The following is a 27,945-nucleotide window of genomic DNA, read 5'->3' as shown; positions in this document are numbered from 1 at the left end:
TGTAGTTTGCCCCTCACAGAGCTACAGTTCCCTGCACCGTTCCCCAGACACTTAAATGTCCGGTGTGTATGCAACCCAAGACCAGGAATTTGGGGAGGCTTGGGTTCAAATCCTTACACCAGTCACTCTTCCAGCCCACTCTACCTGACAGGGTTGCCATGTAGATGAAATTTGATTTCTGTTTTACATCCTATGTGTGGTTTTTTTGGGGGGGGTCTATTGGGTTGTTGTTTTTATTTTTATTGTGTATTTTGTTGTTTTATATCTTGATTTTATTCTGGGAACCACCCTGAGACTCCCGGTATATAAGATGATATATAAATTCAAATAATAATAATAATTTTTATACCGTTCTTTCTTTCTTTCTTTGTTTCTATAAACTCCTTTGTACACCACACAGATATTATTTACAATCAGCAGTGTAAAGATAAATAAAACGGGGAGGAAGATGCACATATGAAATTAAATAAACTATGTATTGGGGAGTATATCTGAGAAGGGGGGAATTATCTCTGGGCTGGGGAGGGTGGAGAATCCCAAGAGTGAGATGTGGAGTTGACCTACAATTTGTGGCCCAGGGCAGAGTCTCCCTTCTTTATTCCCCCCACCTCAGAACAACAGATATAAATAAGTATAACAGAGACTCTTAAAAATGTAGAGCTGGAAGAGACCACGGGGGTTATCTAGTGCAGTGTTTCCCAACAGTGGCGTAGCGTGGGTTGTCAGCACCCGGGGCAAGGCAAGTAATTTGCGCCCCCTAACCCATGGATTTGCGCCCCCTAACCCGTGGATTTGTGCCCCCTAACCCGTGGATTTGCGCCCCCTAACCCTAACCCCCAGATGTTGCGCCCGGTGCGTCCGGCCCCCCCTGCACCCCCACGCTATGCCACTGTTTCCCAATCTTTGGTGTCCAGCTGTTTTTGGACTACAACTCCCATCATCCCTAGCTAGCAAGACCAGTGGTCAGGGATGATGGGAATTGTAGTCCAAAAACAGCTGGAGACCAGAGGTTGGGAAACACTGATCTAGTTCAACCCTCTGCAATGCAGGAATCTTTTTGCCAAGTGCGGGACTTGAACCCACGTCCCTGAGATTGAGAGTCTCATGCTTTACCAGATGAGCTATCCCACCATGGGAATTATCAGTGCTTTTTTTCTGGGGGTACGTGGGGGTACACATACCCGTAAACATTTTGTGAATCTTTTGTCCATTTACTGCATTTATTTTCCCTGATTTGAACTACAAAATGGTGATTTTCTTGAGTCAAAATGAGAGTACCTCTAAACTTATTTTTTAGTAAAAACGCACTGGGAATTATAATAAAAGAAAAGAAAATGAATTAAAATAAAATAAAAGCAATAGAATAAAAACATTAAAGTAAGATAAAACAAAAACATAAAAAGTAAAATGAAATAAAAACTTATAAAATACAAACATAACATAACATAACATAACATAACATAACATAACATAACATAACATAACATAACATAATAACAACAGCAGCAGCTTCTCCTCCTGATCCCCCCCATCACCTATGCCAGAGCAAGTGGCAGGTGGTTCCAAAGGTGAAAAGGAGGAAGCGGGTCCAAAGACCACCGAGCTGGATTGGGTGAGGGGGCCTCCCTGCAGATACCTGCCAGAGCAGAGCCTTGGCACCAGCAGCCCTGGGCGAACCAGCAGCTTGCAAAGCAGTCCAACCCCCACCGGGATTACTGTATTTCCCCATGTATAACACAACCCCATGTATAAGACGACTCCTATTTTGGGAGAGCCCTCAGCAGTTGTTGAGCTTCATCTGTAAGTTTGCTGAGCTGTTGAGCAGCTTCTCCACGATCCCCCCCCCCCACACACACTCTGGCTGACAGAACTGGTGCCGTAATACACTGTATACTGGCACTCATGAAAAACTTTTCCTAAACCGGAAAGAGTGGGTAAACAGTCTCCGATCTGACATTTCCCTACAGCCAGCCCTCACTTTTGTTGTTTAGTCATTTAGTCGTGTCCGACTCTTCATGACCCCCTGGACCAGAGCACGCCAGGCACTCCTGTCTTCCACTGCCACCCGCAGTTTGGTCAAACTCATGCTGGTAGCTTCGAGAACACTCGTCCTCCGTCATCCCCTTCTCCTTGTGCCCTCCATCTTTCCCAACATCAGGGTCTTTTCCAGGGAGTCTTCTCTTCTCATGAGGTGGCCATAGTCTTGGAGCCTCAGCTTCAGGATCTGTCCTTCCAGTGAGCACTCAGGGCTGATTTCCTTCAGAATGGAGAGGTTTGATCTTCTTGCAGTCCATGGGACTCTCAAGAGTCTCCTCCAGCACCAGAATTCAAAAGCATCCATTCTTCGGCAATCAGCCTTCTTTATGGTCCAGCTCTCACTTCCATACATCACTACTGGGAAAACCATAGCTTGAACTATACGGACCTTTGTGGGCAAGGTGATGTCTCTGCTTTTTAAGATGCTGTCTAGGTTTGTCGTCACTTTTCTCCCAAGAAGCAGGCATCTTTTAATTTCGTGACTGCTGTCACCATCTGCAGTGATCTTAGCCTATTAACCTGTGTATAAGATGACCCTCAATTTATCACCCAAAAAAAAATTCAGGAAAAAAAGGTTGTGTTATACATGGGAAAATACGGTATTTCCCCACCACCACCTGGTCCCCCAACCCCTGGGGATTCTCTCACCAGCACCCTGTCCTCGCTTTTCTTCGGCTTGGTTTCCAGCTTCACCCTCACCAGCAGGTGGATGGGAGGCCGGTTCAGGAACTTCCGGATGCTGTCTGGAAAGGAAGCGGAGCGGGTTAGGATCTGGAGGCTGGGACCCAATGGGGCTGGTTGGGCAGAATGCAAGGAGGCAACCAGTAGGGGGAGCCAGAGCCAATGAGCCTCCGCTGTCCAGTGTCAGGAAGGAAGGATAGTCGCTGAGTTGCCGTGTCTGCCCTTCCCTTATAATCATAGAATCATAGAGTTGGAAGAGACCACAAGGGCCATCGAGTCCAACCCCCTGCCAAGCAGGAAACACCATCAGAGCACTCCTGACATATGGTTGTCAAGCCTCTGCTTAAAGACCTCTAAAGAAGGAGACTCCACCACACTCCTTGGCAGCAAATTCCAGTGTCAAACAGCTCTTACTGTCAGGAAGTTCTTCCTAATGTTTAGGTGGAATCTTTTTTCTTGTAGTTTGGATCCATTGCTCCGTGTCCGCTTCTCTGGAGCAGCAGAAAACAACCTTTCTCCCTCCTCTATGTGACATCCTTTTATATATTTGAACATGGCTATCATATCACCCCTTAACCTTGGTGAACTTCAGGTCAGCTTTCCAAAGAAAAGCAAGGGTCTGGGATTTTGGGAACGAATAAATGAGAAGGGTGCCACTGAGCTTGTGCAGAGTGCCTTTCCCTCCCCCACCAAGGTAATAACTGCCTCTAAACGTATTTTTTCATGTCTGCAAAAAGGGAGAACTAAGAGACTGATAAGTTCTCCTAGTTTAGAGTTTTCAGAGTTGCCTGTGAGGAATCCTGGGGTATTCCAGGAAAATGTTTACGCAACTGCTTAAAGAATTTGAGCTTTTGAAAGATTGAGTCCTGAAGCAAAATATGAAAATCACTTTCTTTTAAAAAAAAAAAACCCACACACATTAGATTCTGCAGATTTTGCAACATTTCCAGAACATACAAATGGATATAAAGTTATAATCATGATTTCAGCCTCTGCACACCAAGGGTAAACAAAATGTGACAGAATCTGGAGAGATTAAGCACTCCCCCCAAATTACATCCTTTTAGCCCTTTCCTAGCCCAAATTCAAATCGCCACACAGCTATGACGCTGACTAGATGACATTAAGCCAGCCACTTTCTTAAGCCCATCCTACAACACAGGGTTGTTGTGAAGATAAAAGAGAAGGGGGAATATGAAAAGCTGGGAAAAAATGTAAATAAAATACGTAATAGTGGTCTCTTTCTTATCAGGATTCCATGCATTCTAAGCCCCTGCCTTTGTGGCAAAAACTTTAAAAGAAAGAGATTCTGGGGTTAATTATAATAAATAAATAAATAAACAAATAAATAAATAATCAATCTTTATTATGGCCCAGAGACCCAACTAATAATAATAATAATAATAATAATAATAATAATAATAATAATTTATTATTTATACCCCACCCATCTGGCTGGGTTTTCCCAGCCACTCTGGGCAGCTCCCAACCGAGTATTAAAAACCACAATACAGCATTAAACATTAAAAACTTCCCTAAACAGGGCTGCCTTCAGATGCTGCACTCTTGATCAAATTAAACCCTAGACATAGTTTCTAAAGGAAGAGGTCCTGGGGGGCTCAAGGGCTCCTGCAAATTACGTTCCCCGATCCGGGGGTCCCAAATGTGTTAAGGAGCGACGTGGAGTAGAGGAAGGCGCTCTGCGCATGCCCGGGGGAATTCTCTTCATGGCATTGCTCCATCGCGTTGTCCTGGAAGCTGAAGGGAGGACTTTTCAGGAGCTCGGATCGACCCGCCAGAGGCAGGCAGGCACCATTCAATCAATCGCTTCGCTCCGGGTAGCTTCTCTGCTTCAGCCAAGCAAAAGCGTACAGGATGAAACCGTCCCCCCCTACCGCTTCTTTCCGACTCACAACGCCTCGGGGTAAACTGAGGCCACCGGCCGCCTCTGTCTGGTGTGAGCTGAGAGAAAGAGAATGAGCGTGTGTTTGTGTGTGTGTTTTGTGTGTGTGGTGTCCTCGGCTGGGTGTGCAGGGAACTGGAGCGAAGCATTGGAGGTGACAGGCCTGGCGGCCGAGACAAATTGGTCCTGACAGATGAGGAAGGGAGGACCCAGTTCCTCTGGAGAAGGGAAAGAGGCTTCGAGGCCTCCCTAAGATCTTCCCCACCACCTCCCCTCACACACAGCAGTTGTGAGGCACACAAAGCTCCCAGGTCGTAGATGTCTGTCTGAGATGATCAGGGCCAGTTGAAACCCCTTCGGTCGTGTCCAAATGCAGGTCCGCAGTTCACATGCCTTACTAGCTCCCCTACCCAATCGGCCCAAACCAAAAGGAAAACAGATGGTGGAATTGAGCAAGTAACTACAGGCGACTCGTGCCATCAAGCCAGGCTGCGCGATGCATGGGATGGTGGCTAGTGTTGGACAAGAGCTTGCAAAGGTAAAGGTAAAGGGACCCCTCTCCGTTAGGTCCAGTCGTGACTGACTCTGGGGTTGCAGCGCTCATCTCGCTTTATTGGCCGAGGGAGCCGGCGTACAGCTTCCGGGTCATGCAGCCAGCATGACTAAACCGCTTCTGGCGAACCAGAGCATCGCACGGAAACGCCGTTTACCTTCCCGCCGGAGCGGGACCTACCTTATTTATCTACTGGCACTTCGGCGTGCTTTCGAACTGCTAGGTTGGCAGGAGCAGGGACCGAGCAACGGGAGCTCACCCCATCGAGGGGATTCGAATCGCCGACCTTCTGATCGGCAAGCCCTAGGCTCTGTGGTTTAACCCACAGTGCCACCAGTGTCCCGAGCTTGCAAAGACCAGGGTTCAAATCCACACCCTGCCATGAAGTCCATGGGTGTGTTTCAGGTGGCCTCTTGTTTTGGAAAGAACAAATTAGGTAGGGTTGCATTTAATAAATAATAATAATAATATTTTATTTTTACCCCACCCTCCGCGGCCAGAACCGGGCTCAGGGCGGCTAACATGAATAAAATTACCATAAAACATAATAGGAATGGTGGGGGGGAGAAAAGAAACAAGAGAGAAACGAAACAAATCTGTGGCCCACATCCCTGCTAGTGAGTCAGTCAGGCTTACTAATAGGCCTTATTTAAGATTGCCCTGCCCTGAACTACAACTCCCATAATGCCTTATTCTAATGGCCATGCCGGCTTGGGCTGACGAGAGTTGGAGTCCAACAACTGGCTCAGTTTGCCTCATGTTACCTCTACGTAGCAGCCGCACGACAGGCAGAAATCCCACTGGTGAATCTTCTCCCTTTACAACATTTCCACACTGGGTGGGGTTCCCCTCCCCCAGGATGAAAACGACAAAGAGAGAATGAGCGGATTCCGACTCAAACTAAAGCTTGATTGATTAATCTGCGCAATACTGAGAATAATAATGATAGCTAAATACCGCTAACGACAATGGAACAATATAAGATCATGGAAAGCTACCTTACACTAGCTGTAGTTTAGTACTGTCTGCACTGACTGGCAGCCGCTGTTGCAGGTTTCAGGCATGGCACTCTCCCAATCCTATCAAGGACTGAACCTGAGACCTTCTGCTTGCAAAATAGATGCTCCATGCTCTGAGCTAAAAGCCCTTCCCCATAGGGAATGAATGAATGAATATAAAAATAATAATAATAGTGACAACGATAATATGCCTCAGAGCAAATGCAGAGTTCTCCCCTTCCCCGCAGTGCAACGACTGTTTGCCATCTGTTTTAGAGATGACATTAAGATCGGAGAATACACCTTCTGCTAAGAAATTAGCCTGCGATATTACTACAGTCTGATTCCTCAGCTTGTTATTTTGGGACAAGATCCAAGCCAGTGTGGTGGAAAAACTAATGTTACCCGAGACGGCTTCTAATGCTCCAGCAATATCAAACCCGCTTCCCCCCTGGGTGGTTTCCCCATCTTAGAGAAACGGGGGGAGAAAGGAACCAATATCGCTGCTGGCGAGGCCTAGATGGGAAATCAAAATTGGCTGAAGACCGTTAGGGAGAGTGTTGGCAAGATCAAGGAATATAAAAGGCAAGTATCAGCACTAGGAGTGGCCATGCCACGCAGAGGCCATTTTCCTCACAGCTTTTTAAACTGGCCTAAGTGTTGTGGCTTCCACCAATAGACCTGGCCCGCAGCGTAGGAGTGCGCAGCTTCAAGGAAGCCAGCAGGTTCCCCTCCAGACACTTTTAAACTACAGTTTCCATTCTCCCTGACCATTAGGTGTGCTGACTGGAGCTGGTGGAGGGCATGACAGACACTCTGGAGGAGCAGAAGAACCCGGAGGAGACATCTGCACTGCTTGAACTGAGAACTAAGATTCCTATATTGCAGGGGGTTGGACTAGATGACTAGATGAGTTGTTCCAACTCAACCATTCTATGAAGCCCCAAGATCTTGGGCAGGATGGAAATGTGGCTCTCCAGCTCTCTATATCAGGCCTTCGGGAGCCTCCCCGGGTGTGTGACAACACCTCTTGCTTGCCTGGATGAAGAATGGGAGAGATAAGCGTAGGGGTTGTAGGAACCGCTGGCCTTTTCATAGCTGCACAGTCACCAACTACACAAAAGAAAGAGATGCCTCTGTCATTCCGCCCACTTTCTGCCTCTGACCCTGCCCACAACCTGAGGGCTGCTCGTCATGGAACACAGTCCTCAGACTGAAAGAGGTTCTCTGCACCCTCCAACCGCTGGTCAAAGAGGAAGGCAGCAGCGCTTTACTTGGCCCGACGCAACTCTCAGGGGGCAGAGCCTCAGTCAATAAATGCATAGCTCAAGGCCTCTGCCAGTTGCTCTGCTGAGACAACATGTATGTCCTACCTCTGCTGCAGGATCACTGGCCATGGTCCTGAAACTCACACCTAGATCGCTCTCCAAGGTGCTGATCCATGCCTTCGCTTGCCTTCTAGTTTGCCTGGGATTCCCGACCTTCTTCCTCTTGCCTGGGCAGTCACTGCTCTGCAGTTATGAGCATCCCCATAGATTAGGATCAGTGCCTTCCTTTAGCATAGAGGTTCTCAACCTGTGGGTGCCCAGATGTTGTTGGACTACAACTCCCATCATCCCTGAGCTCTGGCCTTGCTAGCTAGGGGTGATGGGAGTTGTAGTTCAACAACATCTGGGGACCCACAGGTTGAGAACCGCTGCTTTAGCACAAGATCATACTCATGGGTCAGCAAACTAAGGTCCACAGGCCGGGTCAGGCCCAATTGCCTTCTAGATCCGGCCTGGGAATCCAGGCAGCCGGCATAACGTGTGCGCGCCATGGTTTTTGCAACTCAGCCAGGCTTGGGGGTCAAAAGCGAGGCAGGCGGCTGTTCGAGACAAGCCCCTTCTCCGTCCGTCACACGCGCATGGCAATCTTTTCTTCCAGGGTGGGGGGTAGGGACGAGGGAAAAGGAGCCACAGTTCGGATTTCCTCCATGGAGCTGCCGGCGACCGACCTCAGGAAGGGCAGCTACAGCGACAGGGGCTTGGAGGCGCCTCGGAAGCAACACCCGCTGGTGTCTGTGGCGGCGGTGCTCCCCACCAGAGGAAGCGGGGACCGCCTGGGCGGATGCACTCCCAAGCACTTATGCGCTCTGCTGGGGAGGCCGCTTGTTAGCTACACGGTGTGAGCCATGGAAAGGTAAATAGCCGCCGCCCCCTCGTCTTCCCTCACGCGGGGAAAAGAATGTTTTTGCCTGAGCGGCACCGGCCTGACTTACGTGTGGCCAATATCTTTTCCCTTCACCCAAGCATGCACACACACTTTCCAGGGCTGACGGGAATGGCGCGCTTACCTCAGCCCCCCAGCTTCCACCCCACCTTACGAGAGAAATAATAACTGTCAATGTGTAAAACGCAAAGGAAGCAGCGTGGGTGTATGAGGGAACACTCCCGCCCCAAAAAATATCGCTTTCGGGCAACATTGGGGTTGGTCCCAGTAAGTGTTTTTGCCAAAAATGCAGGTCATAATCATGGCAACATATAGTCCGGCCCCCCACAAGGTCTGAGGGACAGTGGACCGGCCCCCTGCTGAAAAGGTTTGCTGACCCCTGATCATTACTTTTGTACTGAGAGCTCACGACAACCACCTAGCCCCATTCTCACAACTGTTCATCTGAAGAATCCCTCGTTCCATCCAGCCGTAAGTAGCCAAGAAACCCGGGATTCGTCTCCTGAGCACACACAGAGCGGACAGCAAAAAGAGTGCCTCTGAGCGTACACAGCATGCCCTTCCTTCAACAGGGGGACGGGCCATAGCTCTGCAATAGGACACTGGGCTTCGCACGACAAGCGTCTAGGGTCTGAGGCACAACCCCTCCAGTATATCTAGGTGTAAGAACGTGAGAATAAATTTCTCTGATCCTCTTTTCGCCTGAAGTTGATGGCATCAACCACACCATGTGGGAGCCAATTCCATAGTCGACCTATGCGCTGGGTGATCTTTGGCTTGCGTGCTTGGCATCCGTCTGTCTCCAGAGACAATGAAGTGTGCCTCCAGGGGTGAAGTCACAAACAGCCGCACTAGCAGCACGAAAATGACCTCCCTGGCGCACAAGCCTGGCCAGGGTGTATGGAGGTCCTGGGTGCCCAGACGACAAGACCCCCCCCCCCCCCGCCGCCTGTCTCACTGATGTGGTCCAAAGGAAAGCAGAGCAAGGCGTTGGGCACCAACTCTGATGGTGTTTCCTGCTTGGCAAGGGGTTGGACTCGATGGCCCTTGTGGTCTCTTCCAACTCTATGATTCTATGATTCTATGATTCAACTGCAGGAGTTGCTGGAAGGAGGTGAACAAGGCACCATCCAAGTCTCTTAAGGACTCCGGATTTGTGTATGGTCTACTGAAGGAGCGTCTCCACACCCATTGTTCTGCCCGGACACTGAGGCCCAGTGCCGAGGGCCTTCTGGTGGTTCCCTCACTGCGAGAAGCCAAGTTACAGGGAACCAGGCAGAGGGCCTTCTCGGTAGTGGCCCCCACCCTGTGGAACACCCTCCCACCAGATGTCAAAAAGAAAAACAACTACCGGATTTTTAGAAGACCGGATGTCTTCTAAAAATAAAGGCAACCCTGTTTAGGGAAGCTTTTAATGTTTAATAGGTTATTGTATTTTGATATTCCATTGGAAGCTGCCCAGAGTGGCTGGAGAAACCCAGCCAGATGGGCATGGTATAAATAATAAACTATTATTATTATTATTATTATTATTATTATTATTACTCCTGAGACTTTTCTCCTCCCACAAGGCAGCAAAGGTCTTCCACAGCAACTGCTGTTCAGAGAGTCATCTTGCTTCTGATCGCTGATGTTTTGAATCACCTGGTTTAGCTGTTAGCCAACAATAGCCCTTCTCTGCCATCAATCTCTCAAATCACCATCTACTTCCCAAACTGTGTAATGGGTATTACGGGCACCAAACACCCGTCCCCAGGGAAAGACGGCTGCTTAATCTGTGTGATTCATCGGTCTGACTCGGCCTCTTTCAATACCAAGAGCTGCTCACATTCATTCTCTCAGCCCAGCCTGAGGTGGGGGCGAACCATGCACTTTCCCCCTAGCTCCTTGGAGGCAGGGCCGAGCTCAAGAAAGTAGTATGGTGAGACTATTGCCAGGGTCTGCCACCCTAACGGTGCAACAATTTCCACTTTACACAGAGAACCAGAGTGTGGCCTGCTAGGTGCCAGCTCTCCCAGAACAGGAATTGAGGGGATGCTCATCAAATTTGCAGGTGGCACCAAACCGGGAAGGGTAGCCAACGCCACAGAAGACGGAATCAGGATCCGAGGTGGCCTTAATAGGTTGGAGAACCGGAGCCCAAACTAACAAAATGAATTTCAGTAGGGACAAATGTCAGGTTCTGCACTCAGGCAGGAAGAACCAGCTGCACAAATATAAGATGGGGGACTGCTGGCTTGCCAGCGGTACATGTGAAAAGGATTCTACGGGTCTTGGTGGACCACAAGCTGAACATGAGTCAACAGTGTGATGCATCACCAAAAGAGCTAATGCTATTCTAGGCTGCATCAGCAGAAGTATAGCGTCCGGATAAAGAGAAGTAATAGCGCCACCCAAATTCTGCCTTGCTCAATACCACAGCTGGAATACTGTGCCCAGTGGCGTAGCGGGGGGGTGCAGAGGGGGCCGGCCGCACCGGGCGCAACATCGGGGGGGGGCGCTCGCCGCCTCCGGAGTCACCGAAGAGCCTCGGGCGCAGGCTGTAGCAGAGCCCCATGTCTCGCGGAACCGACGAGCTGTGTGCGCGTCCGGGCTGAAGGCATCCGGCAGGCAGCGGCTCTCAGCGCTGGCCGCGGTCCCCGCGCGTCAGGGCCGCGGAGGGCGCGCCAGACAGCCCCTCCTCACAGCCCCGCTGCTGCTGCTGCAGCTGCTGCGCCATGTTGCATTTTCCTCGCCTCTCTGCCCTCCTCCTCCTCCTCCGGGCAAGCGGCGTCGTTTGGGCGGCAGCGCCAGCGGCAACTCGCCTCAGATCACCTGACACGGAGCCGCCGCCGCCGCTGTGGCTACCTTACCGTAAATACCCCAGCCCAGGCAGCAGCAAGAAGAAGCTGGCAGCGGCGGCAGGTTAGGGGTTAGGGGCGCAAATTACTTGCCTTGCCCCGGGTTAGGGGGCGCAAATTACTTGCCTTGCCCCGGGTGCTGACAACCCACGCTACGCCGCTGACTGTGCCCAGTTATGGGTGCCACATTTAAGCTGGAATGTGTGTGCAGAGGAGGGCAACCAAGATGATCAAGGGTCTGGAAACCAAGCCTGATGAGGAATGGTTGAAGGAGCTAGGTATCTTTAGCCTGGAAAAGAGGAGATACGATAGCCATCTTCAAATATCTGAATGGCTGTCGTGTGGAAGGTGGGGAAAGCTTGTTTTCTCCTGCTCTGGAGGGTGGGACTCGAACCCATGGCTTCAAGTTACAAGAAAAGAGATTCCAACTAAACACCGAAAAGAACTTCCCGGCAGTAAGGAGCTGGTCTCCCTCAGGAGGTGGCGAACACTCCGTCCTTGGAGGTTTTTAAGCAGAGGTTGGGAGGCCATCTCTCATGAATGCTTCAGTTGGGAGGCCTGCATTGCTCGGGGGTTGGTCTAGATGTCCCTTGGGGTCCCTTCCAAGCCTATGGTTCCATGAGTCTAGGATTCTATACCCCATCAGAGGGTGCCAAGGCCCCTCCCCAAATCAGCGAGAAGGCGGGACAAATAGATCGCAACAGCAGCAACCCTAACAGTGTCCATTTTTGGCAAGAAGAAGAAGCATCTAGGATCGGGGTGCTGTGACCTAATTTCTCTCGTGAGCAATTATGCTCAGGGAAAAGGGGAAACGGTGTTCATTTTTAGATTTCTTTGTGTCTTGGCTTCTTCCTGTCTGAACTGTGTATGTCTCAAGAAAAAGGGGTGGGGGAGAAAGCAACCCACCCCACTCCCCCACAAAAAAACACACAAAAACACCCAGAGAGGCTCTTGGGCAACAAAACCTCAAGAAGGGAGGATGTTTTGCCAATGCATATCGTAAGGCTTGAGGCAACAAATGCCCCTTTGCTTCACACCCAAAGCCCTGGAAGATGCCTGCAGCCTTTTAATAAAAAATATACACACAGCAACACCAACCTGCGGCGTGTCCTTTTAGTGATTTGGTAGGGTCACCTTTGCAATTTTGTTTTGAGCCGGATTAGGGGATTTAAATGGGCGCTTAGAGCTGGTGTGCTTTGGTTAAAAGCAGCATTAGCGCCGTGCATGTGAGACGGGGGTGGGGGGTGATTTGAGATGGATTCCTATTTGCTCTGCGCCGCACACATCTGCATTTTCCTGAACGCTCTTTAAGAGCCAGTCCCAGCAGAGAGGTCCGTGTTTTGGATTACTGATGGCATCTTTATAAATTATTCCTCCGTGCTGGCGCATCAAGGAGCAGCGTGGGCTGAGACATTTTGCAGGTCTCGGGATTTCAGATGTGAAGCTGTAAGAGCCTCGACTCTCATGACGGTGATAGCGATCTGGTTTCAGGGGCAATCCTCTCTGCACGCCAAACCATGGTTTGACAAGCAGGAATGTGGCAGAAGCTGGCAGGCTCCCCTTTCCTCTTCCCACCTAACATGCAAATTCCCCTTCTCCCTCACATAGTTTGCTATAACCACAGTTTAGTGTTGCATCTGCACTGAGACTAGCCGGCCCTAGATGCCTTGAGACCACGGTTGGTTCGCAAACCACGGTTTCCTGGTTCGCTTTAGGAAATCCTCGACGGGAAAGAGAATTTGGCATGTCAGAGGAGGAGTCAGGAGCACATCGAGCACAATTCAAAGTGTTGGTGCTGACCTTTAAAGCCCTAAATGGCCTCGATCCAGTATATCTGAAGGAGCGTCTCCACCACCATCGTTCTACCCTGACACTGAGGTCCAGCGCCGAGGACCTTCTGGCGGTTCCCTCACTGCAAGAAGCCAAGTTACAGGAAACCAGGTAGAGGGCCTTCTCGGTGGTGGCGCCCGCCCTGTGGAACGCCCTCCCATCAGATGTCAAAGAGAAGAACAACTACCAGACTTTCAGAAGACATCTGAAGGCAGCCCTGTTTAGGGAAGCTTTTAATGTTTGATGCATTACTGTATTTTAATATTTTGTTGGAAGCTGCCTAGAGTGGCTGGAGAAGCCCAGCCAGATGAACGGGGTATAAATAATAAATTTATTAATAGTAGTAGTAGTATTAAGAAACTGCAGCTGGCTGCCCTACTTTAGACAGCCGCTCCTCTATCTGAAAGGCTGTCCAGTACAAAACCAGTACAAAACCCTAAGAAGGGAGAGCAAAATTGCCCGTCAACAGTTAGCACTTCCACAACAAACAAAGCTTCCCTCACTATGGCATGATGTATCGTACTTCTATCTAAATTACAGCAATTCTTTCTAAATTTGCATATGAATCAGAATATACAGACTTTATACAAATCTGAGCCCTCTTTTATCCTGTTTTCGGACGGTGTGTAAGTTGCCTCTCCAGCTTCAGTCCGTCACGGACACAACATCCATTTAGAGTGCTCTTGTACCACTTCGTCACAGCTTCTTTACGTCCCGCAAAGACTCCTGGGGACTGTAGTTTGTGGATGGTTGCTGACCTCACAGAGCTACGATTCCCAGCAAGGTTAACAAACTACACTTCCCAGGATTCCCCAGGACTGCTATGACAGGGCTTTTGGCTCATGGTGCAGTTATGACCTAAATTACCTTTTACACCTACTGTGAGCAGGAATACTGAATCGGAAAAATAATTTGAGCCCTGGAGAAGCACAATTCCACATTCTCCCAACCAGAATTCTAAGGGTGATCTTGAGATGGAGTAGTTAAAACTGCAGTTGCGGTATAAGGGATTGGTATTTTGACTGGAGTGTAATTGAAATTTATAAGGAATGCAGAAACAAAGAGAATAATCAAACCATCAGTTCTAGCACACGGGGGGGGGGGGCGCACCTAAAGTGTATAATTTGGCAATGATCGGTATTACTAATTGTATTATAATTTGGCATTGTTATAATGAGGATATTATTGGATTGTTGTAATTGAAAACTAATAAAAATTGTTATCGAAAAAGGAATGCGTCAAGAGAAGTGTTATATTAATATGTTGCAAACGGCCCTGTGATCTTTGGATGAAGGGCGGTATAAAATTTTAATTAATAATAATAATAATGGAAGTAGCACCTAGAACCTGGTATGAGAGGGGCATATCGCTGAACTGACTGGAAGCAGCAACCGGCAACACAGTTCAACATAAACACAAGCAGACAACAGCCAGATATGATTCCAAGCACAGTCGCATTCGACTTCAAAAGAATAAACTTCTCCATACTGAGGGAGGCAGTAGAAAGAAAGCTGAAAGGGAAGATAAAGCCAGTAAAATCTCTCCAAACTGCACAGAGCTTATTTAAAGCCACACTAGTAGTGGCTTAAGCTAATTTTTAATTTTTTTTAATGCCGCCAAGTTGAAGCGGATGCCAATGTGGTTAACTAGCAGCGTCGAGGAAGCTTATGAAAAGGGGAAGAAAGGCTTCTTTCAAAAAAAACTGAAGGCTTGCCCAATTGCGGAGAACAGAAAAAGAAGAAGCACAAAACCAGGAGAAGCAAATGTGACGTTGGCGAGCAAGGAAGTGAAGAGGAAATCTGGGCAGCGTATTGATAAAGGCATTAAAGCAGGGGTGTCAAACTCAAATTCATCGGGGGCCGCATCAGCAGTTTGGTCACCCTCAAAGGGCCGGTTCGAGTTCGAGTGTCTTCAAAGCCCATGACACCTTTAACAGCTGGATTACGTAATGCAGAGCTTCTGGCTCATGGAACACTACACCTTGATTTAATTTGAATACATATATGAATATAAAAATTGTTTCCTGTTTGGCTTGGTGTTTAAGTTACACAAGATGTGCAGGTTTTAATTTTTCTCATTCCCCAAATTTTAATCGAGCATTTGTTTGGATTTTTTCCCCTTTGCTACCTACCCTAAACCTTTGAGGAGGGCGGGAACTGATGGCTGGACCCTGTAATAAAATTGAGGGGGAAATTGCATGATGTGTAAATACCCTAAAAAATAAACCAATTCCTTATCAGCTTTTTTTCCATATATAAATTTTTGCAACGCGCACCCTGCGGAAGCCACGCCTGACGTTATTTACAAAACATGCACTTGCGTATCGAATTTGCTTTTGAATCGCGAATCCCCAGAGGCGGAGGATGCTGTTCACTGGGCAGCACGGAAACCCGCCTAAAGAAAGAAATAAAGAAAAGCAAAGCAAAAGCACGCCGCCCCGAGTATTCACAGGGCGCGCTCCCAAAACACAAGCGCGCTCTCGGTCTCCCTCTCTCCAACGCGCGCGAAGCCGGCTCTGCCCTTCTCCGCGTTCCACCTCGCGCAGGCGCGATGCGTTCCCGCCGGGACTTATTTCACCCCGGCGAGCCCGAAAAGAAGTTGAGAGCAGCAGCAGCGGCCTCCCATATCCAACCCCGCCCTCGCCGTGTCAAATAAGTCTCCGCTAGGTAGCAGGAGGAGGGGGAGGCCTGCGCCTGCGCAGAAGGGAACTGAGGCGCCCTGTGCGCGCGCCGCAGCCCAAACTTCCCTCACAGATATATATAGATATATATAGCCCAGACTACGAGGGACGCAGGTGGCGCTGTGGGTTAAAGCCTCAGCGCCTAGGGCTTGCCGATCGAAAGGTCGGCAGTTCGAATCCCTGCGGCGGGGTGCGCTCCCGCTGCTCGGTCCCAGCGCCTGCCAACCTAGCAGTTCGAAAGCACCTCCGGGTGCAAGTAGATAAATAGGGACCGCTTACCAGCGGGAAGGTAAACGGCGTTTCCGTGTGCGGCTCTGGCTCACCAGAGCAGCGATGTCACGCTGGCCACGTGACCCGGAAGTGTCTCCGGACAGCGCTGGCCCCTGGCCTCTTAAGTGAGATGGGCGCACAACCCCAGAGTCTGTCAAGACTGGCCCGTACGGGCAGGGGTACCTTTACCTTTACCTTTTAGCCCAGACTACACGGGCCACATGACGAGGTCTGGCGGGCCGGATTCGGCCCGCGGGCCTTGTGTTTGACACCTGTGCATTAAGGCCAACCAAAACAGTATACCGTATTTTTTGCTCTATAAGACTCACTTTTTCCCTCCTAAAAAATAAGGGGAAATGTGTGTGCGTCTTATGGAGCGAATGCAGGCTGCGCAGCTATCCCAGAAGCCAGAACAGCAAGAGGGATTGCGGCTTTCACTGCACAGTGATCCCTCTTGCTGTTCTGGCTTCTGGGATTCAGAATATTTTTTGTCTTGTTTTCCTCCTCCAAAAACTTATGGTCTAGTGTGTCTTATAGAGCGAAAAATACAGTATTTAAAGCATCAGGGGCTGGGGTGGCTAGACCAGTAGGCAGCAAGGGAGCGAAAGGACAGGAACATGGAGGTTATAGAAAAGCAGGATTAATCTGTGTCTAACTTAAGATGATGTAGGACACACACCCACCCATGTCTGAACCCACTTTTCTGTGGGGTGGGATCTGAAAAACCGATTTTGTGTCAGGTAAGCAGAGGTTTGGCAAAACGAACAATTGACAAATCATTCCGTAGATATACATAGCATCCACCCAAGAACTTGAATGCAAAACTGCTGATCCTCTAACGAAAATATGTTAACTTGATCCTAGGTCGGTCTTCGTATCAGAGGACTGGAAAGTAGCCAAACTAACACTGATTTATTTTATTTTTTTAAAGGAGATCTAGGGAGCATCCAGGAAAAGTTAGCTTAATGCGGCGTTCCGGGTAAACTGGCGGAAGGCCTCAGATGATCAAGCATGAAGAAGAACAAGCCTTGCTGAAGAAAAAGCAGCATGGCTTCCGTAACAGGAAGTCCTGCCTCTCTAACATTTTTGGGTGATTTGAGGGTATCAATAAGCAGGAGAAGAGTGTTGATCGGGTAGACATTGTGCACTTGGACTTTAAAAGAGTTTTCAACAAGTTCCAAAGGTTTTTTTCGTAATCGTTAGGAGCAACCGAGTGAGAGGATAAGGAGGGATGGAGAATTGGTTAAAGAACAGGAAGCACAGATCTGGACCAAATTCACAGTTCTCACACCGGAGGGAAGCAGGAAGTAGGTGTCCTCTAAGGAAATGAAGTGGGACTTGCGCTTCTGAACTTTCTCAAGTTAGGGGTAAGAAGTGAGGTGACCCCCGTTTGCAGGTGACATCCCCCCCAAAAGGATGGTAAAGGTAAAGGTAAAGGACCCCTGAACATTAGGTCCAGTCGTGGCTGACTCTGGGGTTGCGGCGCTCATCTCGCTTTACTGGCCGAGGGAGCCGGTGTACAGTTTCTGGGTCATGTGGCCAGCATGACTAAGCCGCTTCTGGCGAACCAGAGCAGCGCATGGAAATGCCGTTTACCTTCCCGATAGAGCAGTACCGTATTTTTCGCTCTATAAGACGCACCAGACCACAAGACGCACCTAGTTTTGGGAGGAGGAAAACAAGAAAAAAAATATTCTGAATCTCAAAAGCCAGAACAGCAAGAGGGATCGCTGTGCAGTGAAAGCAGCAATCCCTCTTTCTCTTCTGGCTTCTGGGATAGCTGCGCAGCCTGCATTCGCTCCATAAGACGCGCACACATTTCCCCTTACTTTTTAGGAGGGAAAAAGTGAGTCTTATAGAGCAAAAAATATGGTATTTATCTACTTGCACTTTGACGTGCTTTCAAACTGCTAGGTGGGCAGGAGCAGGGACCGAGCAACGGGAGCTCACCCCGTCGCAGGGATTCGGACCGCCGACCTTCTGATCGATAAGTCCTAGGCTCTGTGGTTTAACCCACAGCGCCACCCACGTCCCTAAAAGGATGGTAAGATGCTCCAAAAGGATTTTTCCAAACCGGGGGAATGGGGGTTAAAATGGGAAAGGAAATACAATGTAAATTTAAAGGGATGTAACCCCCCCACTCAAATATGCACTGACAGGGGCCTGGGATGGTGGTAACTACCCAAGAAAGGGAACTCAGGATCACGGTGGATATCTGAAGAAAAATGCCAACCCAGAGAGGGGCAGCTCTGAAAAAGATGGACTTCACACAGGGAATCATTAGGGAAAGGGCCAGAAACAAAACTTCCAGTCTTTTCAGAGCTGCTGTACACCAGGTTGGCATTCTGTTTAGGTTGGGCCAGAGCCGGTCCTGTCATTAGGCAAAGGAGGCATGTGGGGTGGTTGAGGAACCACCTCGGCCTCAGTCGTCATGGCTGATGGGACAGCAGAAGGGGACCTGGCTCCAAGAGTTATGCGTTGGAAGGATAAGCACCCGCCAACTATCACACAATGGTCTGAGGGCCTCAGCGCTTCGGCGACTTGTTTCATGTAGGCATCAAACTTGTTTGGATTCCTCTATGGAGCCTGGCACCTTTGCCAACAAAGGTCTGTATAGTAAAAGTCATGGTTTTCCCAGTAGTGATGTATGGAAGTGAAAGCTGGACCATAAAGAAGGCTGATCGCCGAAGAATTGATGCTTTTGAATTCTGGTGCTGGAGGAGACTCTTGAGAGTCCCATGGACTGCAAGAAGATCAAACTTCTCCATTCTTAAGGAAATCAGCCCTGAGTGCTCACTGGAAGGACAGATCCTGAAGTTGAGGCTCCAAGACTTTGGCCACCTCATGAAAAGAGAAGACTCCCTGGAAAAAACCCTGATGTTGGGAAAGATGGAGGGCACAAGGAGAAGGGGACGACGGAGGACGAGATGGTGGGACAGTGTTCTTGAAGCTACGAACATGAGTTTGACCAAACTGCGGGAGGCAGTGGAAGACAGGAGCGCCTGGCGTGCTCTGGTCCAGGGGGTCACGAAGAGGCGGACATGACTAAACGACTAAACAACAACAACATGGCACCTGGAGGGCTGATGTTCAATTTAAGATCCATGTCTGGATGGTTGCTGTGTCCGCAGGGCGATTTAAGAAAATAAGGCGGTCCTGCTAGATGAGGCCTATGGCCACACCCCCAGCCCAGTACCCTGTTCTCACGGCAGCCAGCTAGAAGCCTGTGGGGAACCTGCAATCAGGATTTGAACACAATATCGCTCTCCACTCCTGTGGCATTCTGGCATTCAGAAGCATTCCTGCCTCTAATATTTTACTGCTGTAGTTAGTAATTTTTTTGCATATTATTATGATTGCGTTCCCTTTCCCTTTTCTTTTTTAATTCACCTCGTTTCTTCGCTTTCTCTGTCCCTTGTTAAATGTGTAAATGATAAATTAATAGTGAATTTCTTTTAAAGGAATGATGGGGAGGGCTACCTTTCTGGTGTAGGTCCAATTCGGGAATATCGTAAGTTACCTTAAATAACATTTTGGCCGCTATGTGCCTCACAGCTCTGGGATGATGGGAGTTGTGGTCAAACATGCTTGGGGGGGCACAGCCTCCCCACCAATGAGCCATGGCTTCATGAAGCATCTTTTGGGTGTCATGCAACCTACTGGGTCCCCGGATGTTGTTAGACTACAACTCCCATCATCCATGACCATTGCCTAAGCTGGCTGTGGATGATGGGCTTTGTAGTCCAACAGCGTTTTTGGACCCAAGGTTGAAGAACGGTGGTGTAGACCTACTCAGCTAGGTGGACCAATGGCACCTTCCTGTGTGTTGGGGGGGGGGGATAGCACAGTGGCACCCCCGCTCTGCCAAGTGGAGTGATACAGTCTGCTCTGCCACCGCCTTGAGTTCCACCCGCTCATTTTGAGGGGAATTGAAAGCAGCCATTTAGAGACCAGGGAGAAGAGTCGGTGGAGGAAGATTGGAGGAAATTTAAAGACTATTTACAGAAACATTGTAAAATTAATAACTGTTAGAAGGATGTTGGAATAATATTATATGATTTTAGGAGGAATGATATAAAGGATTTGGGAATAACTGACTGTTAATTGGTGAAAGGAGGAAAAGTAAAGGTACATTATATTAAGACAATTTACAGGACAAAAATTTTAAAAGAGGGAAAGGAGTTGCTGAAATGGATAATTGACCTAGAATACAAAAAAGGGAGGTGTGAGGAGGTCAAGGAAATAAGCTAATGAAAGATTAGTAATGAGGAGATCTGATGTATTTTTTTTTTTGGCGTTTTTGTTTAATGGGTTTTATTTTTCTGTTTTTTTATATTGTGATGTGTTGTTTTGTTTTTGTTTAATGTGGTATTTTTACTTTTTCTTTCTGTAACCTTTAAAATTTTAATAAATATTATTTTAAAAAGAAAAAAAGAAAGCAGCCATTTAGATACAGTAGTCATGTGTGCCCGCCGCTTTAAATACGAGAGTCTCCATTCATTTTATTTACTATCTGGCAGGCTGTGTGTGTGTGTGTGAAAGTGTGTGTGAGAGAGAGACAGAAATCCCAGGAAGAAGTGTGACATCGCCTTTGCACCTTCCAACCGTGTCATGCCCTACAGCATCCCTGCCTGGTTTTTATGAACGCAGGAGGCAAAAGCAGCAACACGGTGTTTACTTAACACCTGCTGCCGGGCTCTGTGAAGTGACTGCGAGGGGGAGAAGGCCTCTGAGCATGTGCAGAGAGCACCTTCCGCCTCGCCACGTGGCCGAGATGGGAAACCGGGTTTCTGAAGTCGTAAGCATAAGCCCTGGAAGCTCTCCTTCTGGAGCGAAGATGCGTTTTTTCGTTGTTGTCGTGAGGCAAAGCGGTTGCACTGTGTGTGTGTGTGTGTGTGTGTGTGTGTGTTGAGATGCCGAAAGCGCTCGCAGCTTCTCCTGCTATCATCTAGAACATTCACAGGCATCACATAAACACACAGACACAGGTTTTTTCACTCTCTCTTTTTCGCAACTGAAATTGGCCAGAGAAAGCATTGTAAAAAAGAAAAAAAGGATAAGCTTCCTTCAGTTTTCCTTTTGCACGCTCGGGAAACAGATGGGATTGGGGGCAAACGGAGGCCCATTGATTTCAATGGGTCTCCTCTGAGTAGGACTAACATGGGAGCCCGCCCTTAAAAAGACAGGTTGGCAAATGGAAACAGAGATCAGGAAGGAGGGAACCGACCCCTGTGAATAAACTGTGGGTCGCTAGGGCAAGGCCAGATTATGTGGATATATGGGTCACGGGGTGGGTGTTTGGAATGGCATTTGTGGGACTCAGATCTATTTGGGGAGGGGCCCATTTCAGGCCCCTCCAAAGCTTCAGATGCCAGGTAATGATGGGGGGAGCAGAAAGACCTCTCTCTCCCCCCGCCCCACCTGACACCCTGGAAAAAAGCTTTCAGCCAGAGTCCACAATCCTGGGCTGGAAGAGGGGGCAAGCAGGCTGAGCCACTGGCTCAGCAGGTAGGCTGATCAGATCAAACAGATCAAAGTAGTAGATAGGCAGATGAGAAATTCACTTGAACTTTGGGTGTGTCAGTGGTGTTTTTCAGTTTCAAGTGGCGGGGGGGGGGCAGAATTGTGTGCATGATTTTGCGTGCTTCTCTCTGACTCCTGGGGAGATCCTTGGTGTGTGGGTGTGTGCACATGCATGCACACAAAAGGGATATTGCAAAACACACACACACACACCATCCCAGTTGTGTCTCACACCTTCTCTTCCCCCCTGTTCCCAGATATCCAAGCAGGGAAATGACAGGAGTGACAACAGCAGGAAGTGTGTGTGTGTGTGTGTGTGTGTGTGTAGAGAGAGGCACACCAGAGTCTATACAGCCTCAAGAGACAACCCATTAACCCACAGGCAGCCTTCAGCAATAAATCCACTATTATAGCAAGCAGAAGGTGTGAGCCGATACAGAGAAACAGCTCCCTTTCCCATCGCGGAAACCCAGGAGTCCTGGATCAGGGCCACCCCTTACCTCCCGCCCCCCACTCTACTCTACCCCTGGAAAGAACCCAGGAGTTCTGGCCCTCCCTCCGCCCCCTCCCCCCCTCCCCAGGGGAGACCCAGCTATCTCCTGAAGAGCCATTAAGTGACACAGCCTGCAAGATTGAATGTTATGTGTGAGAGAGAGAGAGATGGGAAGGGGTTTAAGTACCAGGGAAGGGGGTGGGCAGGGGAAAATCCAGGCCTCTGAACAGGGAATTGTGCGGGGGGGGGCGGTTTGCAGAGAAATGAATTGCAATGGCCATAAAAGCAATTGCAAAGGGGGGGGGGGCATTCCGCTTGGATGAGAGCTTGCAGGAGATGGGAGGGGGAAAGGTTTGGGGTGGAGGGAGGCGATTTTTCAAGGGGGGGAGAAGTGGGGTGATGAGGGGCAGGCAGGATTCACACACTGCTCCCCACGGACTTTGGGATTATCCCTGGAGCTGGAATGGCAGGAAGGTGATAGGTAGGTTGGGAAGACGGTGGGATTTATTTGTGGGGGGGTGGGGGGTTGAGAGAAGCAGAGAGACAGCTTGGAGGTTGAGCTGGGGGGGTGTATATCTGTGGGGGGGGAGCCCGCATCACAGTGGTCACATCCTAGGAACTGGATTGGGAGGCGACTGAAGGGGGTCTCTAGGTGTAGAAAGGGAGGGAGGGGGAGATCTTGACCTGGGTGGGGCAGCGGCTAGGAGCCTTGGAGTGTCGTTATTGGGGGGGGGGAGAGAGAGAATGGAGCAGTGCCCCTCCATCCATGGGGGGCAGGAATGATAATAATAAGAGGAGCCAACATAGTTCCCTGTGATGGGGTTGGGTACCATGTGGGGGGGGGCGTTTCTGGGGCAGCAACCATTTGCTCGCCCTTAGAATTAGGGGGGGGGTGCTTTGGGAAGAGCCAATTCACCTGTTGGAGAGGGGGGGGAATGAGAGGGACGCAGGTAAAGGGGGGTATATTTCCAAACCCGGGGTGGGGAGAGATTTCCCCGGGGAGGGTGGGAACTGGGGAGGGTGGCTCTAAATTTTTATGGGGCGCTAGAATTGGGGGGGGGAGGCAGCGTGCGGGAGGGGGGGCCACAGGTGTTTTTAATGGGGGGGATGGATTTAACCCTTTAGACCATTTCTCCCCGGGGTATTTGGGGGGGTGAGGAGTGTTGCTAGAGGGATGGAGAGAGGAAGGGGGGGTCGCCAAGGATTGTGCCCTGGGGGCTGCGTGGATGAGGATGGATGGGGAGAGGGGAAGCCCTGCGGGGGGGGGGACTCTCTTCACTCCATCCCACCCCCCCCAAAAAAGGTAGGTCCCTACCTTGGAGCTCCCGGGCGACCTCCCCTCCGGCCTGGGCCATCACGGCTGCGGCAGAAGCCGGCACATGCCCGGCTAGGGCGGCGGTGGCAGCGAGCGCGTCTGCGCAGCCTCCCCCATCTCCCTCTCCCTCCGCCCCCCCCCCTTCCTTCTCTCTCCCTCGGGGGACCAGCTGGGCGGGCTGGAGGCAGACTCCCTCCCGCCCCGCCCCGCCCTGCTCCTCGGACGCCTGGGTCCCTCCTACCCCCAAAGCACCTGGCCAAGCGGATTCTTCCCACCCCACCCGGAGCGGGTTTTCCCCTGAGCAGGTAGCTGGGGGGGGGGGATTCCGTAGTTGAGGAGGGATCCCCCAAAGGCTTTCTAGCCTGACCCCCCGCAACACCACCTTCTTATTTTCGTTTCTACGGGGATATACGCTCGGTATTTATCCCTCCTGTTATACAAAAAATCTCCAAATGGGAACCGAACTCCAATGTCTAAAACTCCTGGTAGAGGACCAGGATCTAGAGATCACGCTAAGGGTGGCCAAATTCTGTGCGACTGCCATAAAACTTAGGGAACAAGCTGTAAATGATAATTTTAAAATGATAATTTTAGGTTATATTTTAGTGATCAAGATTTAATAATATTTTTTTTAACTGCTGCTGTATCTGAATTGTCTCTGTTGTACCCAATTGCAATTCAATGTATTCCTGTTGTGTTTTATGAGTTTCCTGATATTGGAAGTGACCCGGAACTGGTCTGTGACCGTAATAATAAAATTCTATTCTATTCACCTTCTTATTTTTAATTATGCATCATGTATGTGTTTTTAGGTTGGGAACAGCCATGAGATCTATGGGTGGAGGGCAGTATAGAAATTTTAGAAACAAACAAGCAAGCAAGCAAGCAAACAAATAAACAAACCAAGAATGGTTTCGCTGTGATTCCTGCACTGCAGGGGGTTGGACTAGATGACCCTCGAGTCCCTTCTGACACTATAATTCTGTGAAACCTCGATAAGATAGGTGCATGTCTACACCTGTATGTGTTGAGCTGGTGCATCGGAACGTCAGGAGCTGCCATAGACCAGCTCAGCTAGCTCTTAAGGTCCACAAATGACAACACCTTGGAGGTCCCAGGTCTCTAGGTGGTTAGATTGGTCTCAACTAGGGCCAGGGCCTTTTCAGTACTGGCTCCGACTTGGTGGAACGCTCTGTCACAAGCGACCAGGGCCCTGCAGGACTTGACATTTTTCCGCAGGGCCTGCAAGACAGAGCTGTTCCGCCTGGTCTTTGGTTTGGACTCAGTCTGACTCTTATGTTGCCCTCCCCTTACGGTTTTGATCTATCGGCTACTTTTAAAATGAGGCTGCATTTTAAATTGCATTTTAACCTGTATTTTAAATTGGTTCCCCCAGCCATTATGTTTTTACTGTGATTTTATTTGGTGTTAGCCACCCTGAGCCCGCCTCTGGCCGGGGAGGGCGGGGTATAAATAATTTTTATTATTATTATTTATTATATTGTCTACACTGATTGGCAGCAGCTGTCCAAGATTTCAGGATTTTCAGCAGGAAGTTACAGGACAGGCACCGATCAGAGTGACCACCTCCCAAACTGTTGCAGGTGCAAACAGTAATAAAAGGATTGTGTGTAACCACCCTGAGTGCGAATCATCACCAATGCAGAGCTTAAAAGAAGGGTGGTTGGGAGGGCCTTCATTCTGCCTAATGGTGAGGTGGTTGTGTGGTGTAGTGGTTAGAGCATTGGGCGGCTAGGACCTGGGAAACAGGCTTCAAACCTGCACTCAGGGATTCAAATCCCCACTCAGCCAGGAAGCTCACTGGGTAAAATTTGGCCCAGTCACCGTCTCTTAGCCTGAGCTACCTCACAGGGTTCTTGTGAGGATAAGACAGGAAGAAGGGGGAACTATGTAGGATTCCTTGAGCAACCTGGAGGAAAGGGGGGATATATATGTAATAAATAAATAAAGTTGGGGCCAGTTCACAGCCCTCCACTTCCTCAGCCAGGCAGAACCGCTGAAAATCTCTCACTCAGGAACTAGCACCCTGCATATTAAAAACGCACGCTGGTCTGTCCGATCAATGTATTTCCTTTTTTAAAAATCAGAGGTGATGCAATAGCCATCTTCAAATATCTAAAAGGCCGCCATCTGGAAGATGGGGAAAGCTTGTTTTCTGCGGCTCCGGAGGGCAGGATCTGAACTGAATATATCGACTAGACATTAGGAAGAGCTTTTCTGAACGGTTCAGTAGTGGAATGGACTCCCTTGGAAGGTGGTAATCTCTCCTTCATTTCTGGGTTGTTGTTTTTTATAAAACAGATATAGGATAGGGACACGGGTGGTGCTGTGGGTTAAACCACAGAGCCTAGGGCTTGCCGATCAGAAGGTCGGCGGATCGAATCCCCGTGACGGGGTGAGCTCCCGTTGCTCGGTCCCTGCTCCTGCCCACCTAGCAGATCGAAAGCACGCCAAAGTGCAAGTAGATGAATAGGTACCACTCCGGCGGGAAGGTAAACGGCGTTTCCGTGCGCTGCTCTGGTTCGCCAGAAGCGGCTTAGTCATGCTGGCCAAAGGACCCGGAAGCTGTACGCCAGCTTTCTCGGCCAGTAAAGCGAGATGAGTGCCGCAACCCCAGAGTCGGCCACAACTGGACCTAATGGTCAGGGGTCCCTTTACCTGTCAGGGATTCTTTAGCTGTGATTCTTGCACTGCAAGGGGGTTAGACTAGATGACTCTGGAGGACCCTTCCAATTCTACGATGAATATCCATGAAGCATATTCATGGAGCGCTCACAAAGGGTGGGGCTCCTCTATGTACAGATACACTTTCACTGAGCTGACAACATCCCATCACAATTGCGCAGACACTTTCGAGACGGGCTTCCCTTCCTCGACTAATCTGTGCCCGGGATGGGGGAACTAGAGGCCACTCAGAGATCATCGGGCCTATGACTCTCAAGTAATGCCACACATTTCTCTATTTTCTACACCAGGCATAGGCAAACTCGGCCCTCCAGATGTTTTTTTGGGACTACAATTCCCATCATCCTTGACCACTGGTCCTGTTAGCTAGGGATGATGGGAGTTGTAGTCCCAAAACATGGGGGGGCGAGTTTGCCTATGCCTGCTCTACACGCCATACCCTCCTGCTGCTTATATTTGTTGTTGTTGTTGTTGTTGAGTCATTTAGTCATGTCCGACTCTTCGTGACCCCATGGACCAGAGCATGCCAGGCACTCCTGTCTTCCACTGTTTTCCACAGTTTGGTCAAACTCATGCTGGTAGCTTCGAGAACACTGTCCAACCATCTCATCCGGGTAGAGTGGGTAAACAGTCTCCTATCCGACATTTCCCTGCAGCCAGCCCTCACTTTTATTGTTTAGTCATTTAGTCATGTCCGACTCTTCATGACCCCTGGACCAGAGCACGCCAGGCTCTCCTGTCTTCCACTGCCTCCTGCAGTTGGTCAAACTCATGCTGGTAGCTTTGAGAACACTGTCCCACCACCTCGTCCTCCGTCGTCCCCTTCTCCCTGTGCCCTCCATCTTTCCCAACATCAGGGTCTTTTCCAGGGAGTCTTCTCTTCTCATGAGGTGGCCAAAGTATTGGAGCCTCAGCTTCACGATCTGTCCTTCCAGTGAGCACTCAGGGCTGATTTCCTTCAGAATGGAGAGGTTTGATCTTCTGGCAGTCCACGAGACTCTCAAGAGTCACCTCCAGGACCATAATTTAAAAGCATCCATTCTTCGGCCATCAGCCTTTTTTATGGTCCAGCTCTCACTTCCATACATCACTACTGGGAAAACCATAGCTTTTACAATACGGACCTTTGTTGGCAAGGTGATGTCTCTACTTTTTCTATGTTAACATTACAAACAGAAGTGAACTTGTTCAAAGGTTAATTTGCTGGTGTGATCACCTAGTGTTTTCTGTTACAAAGGAGGAAAGTCAGCCTCAGGTGTGGGGAGCACATCTGCAAGAGAGACCGCCAAAAAGGTACACAGAAAGGTCCGGTCTGGATGCTTAAGAACAGCTGCCCTACACTTAAGATGCAGAGAGAGAGAGGGAGATGGTGTGTCCAGATGACCCCTAGTGGATGTTTCTTTTAAAATCCTGCTCTTGCAATGAATGGGAAATATTTATTGCATATCTATCAAAGCGTTGTATACAAGTTGATAAATCAGCAGGATTCTATAAAACATTAAAGGTAAAGGTAAAGGTACCCCTGCCCGTACGGGCCAGTCTTGACAGACTCTGGGGTTGTGCGCCCATCTCACTTAAGAGGCCAGGGGCCAGCGCTGTCCGGAGACACTTCCGGGTCACGTGGCCAGCGTGACATCGCTGCTCTGGCGAGCCAGAGCCGCACACGGAAACGCCGTTTACCTTCCCGCTGGTAAGCGGTCCCTATTTATCTACTTGCACCCGGAGGTGCTTTCGAACTGCTAGGTTGGCAGGCGCTGGGACCGAGCAGCGGGAGCGCACCCCGCCGCAGGGATCCGAACCGCCGACCTTTCGATCGGCAAGCCCTAGGCGCTGAGGCTTTAACCCACAGCGCCACCTGCGTCCCTTATAAAACATTAGCAATAGTCTAATGAAAGGTAGAGTTAG

The 27,945-nt window shown here is 49.5% G+C and overlaps 1 protein-coding gene across 1 annotated transcript in view; it reads right to left on the bottom strand.

The window, feature by feature from the left end:
- CARMIL3 (capping protein regulator and myosin 1 linker 3) overlaps nucleotides 1-23,466 on the bottom strand; it is an 88,414-nt gene extending 64,948 nt beyond the window's left edge. Inside the window, exons 1-2 of the mRNA XM_079951737.1 lie at nucleotides 23,335-23,466; nucleotides 2,686-2,780 (exon numbers count right to left, since the gene is read on the bottom strand). Coding sequence (XP_079807863.1) covers nucleotides 2,686-2,780; nucleotides 23,335-23,374 — 135 coding nt within the window. The 5' untranslated portion in view covers nucleotides 23,375-23,466. The remainder of the gene's footprint in view (nucleotides 1-2,685; nucleotides 2,781-23,334) is intronic.
- Between the last annotated feature and the right edge of the window lie 4,479 nt (nucleotides 23,467-27,945).

Source organism: Podarcis cretensis (genome assembly GCF_951804945.1).
Source record: "Podarcis cretensis genome assembly, chromosome: 13".
Taxonomy (NCBI): domain Eukaryota; kingdom Metazoa; phylum Chordata; class Lepidosauria; order Squamata; family Lacertidae; genus Podarcis; species Podarcis cretensis.
This window is presented reverse-complemented; position numbering and strand designations above follow the sequence as displayed.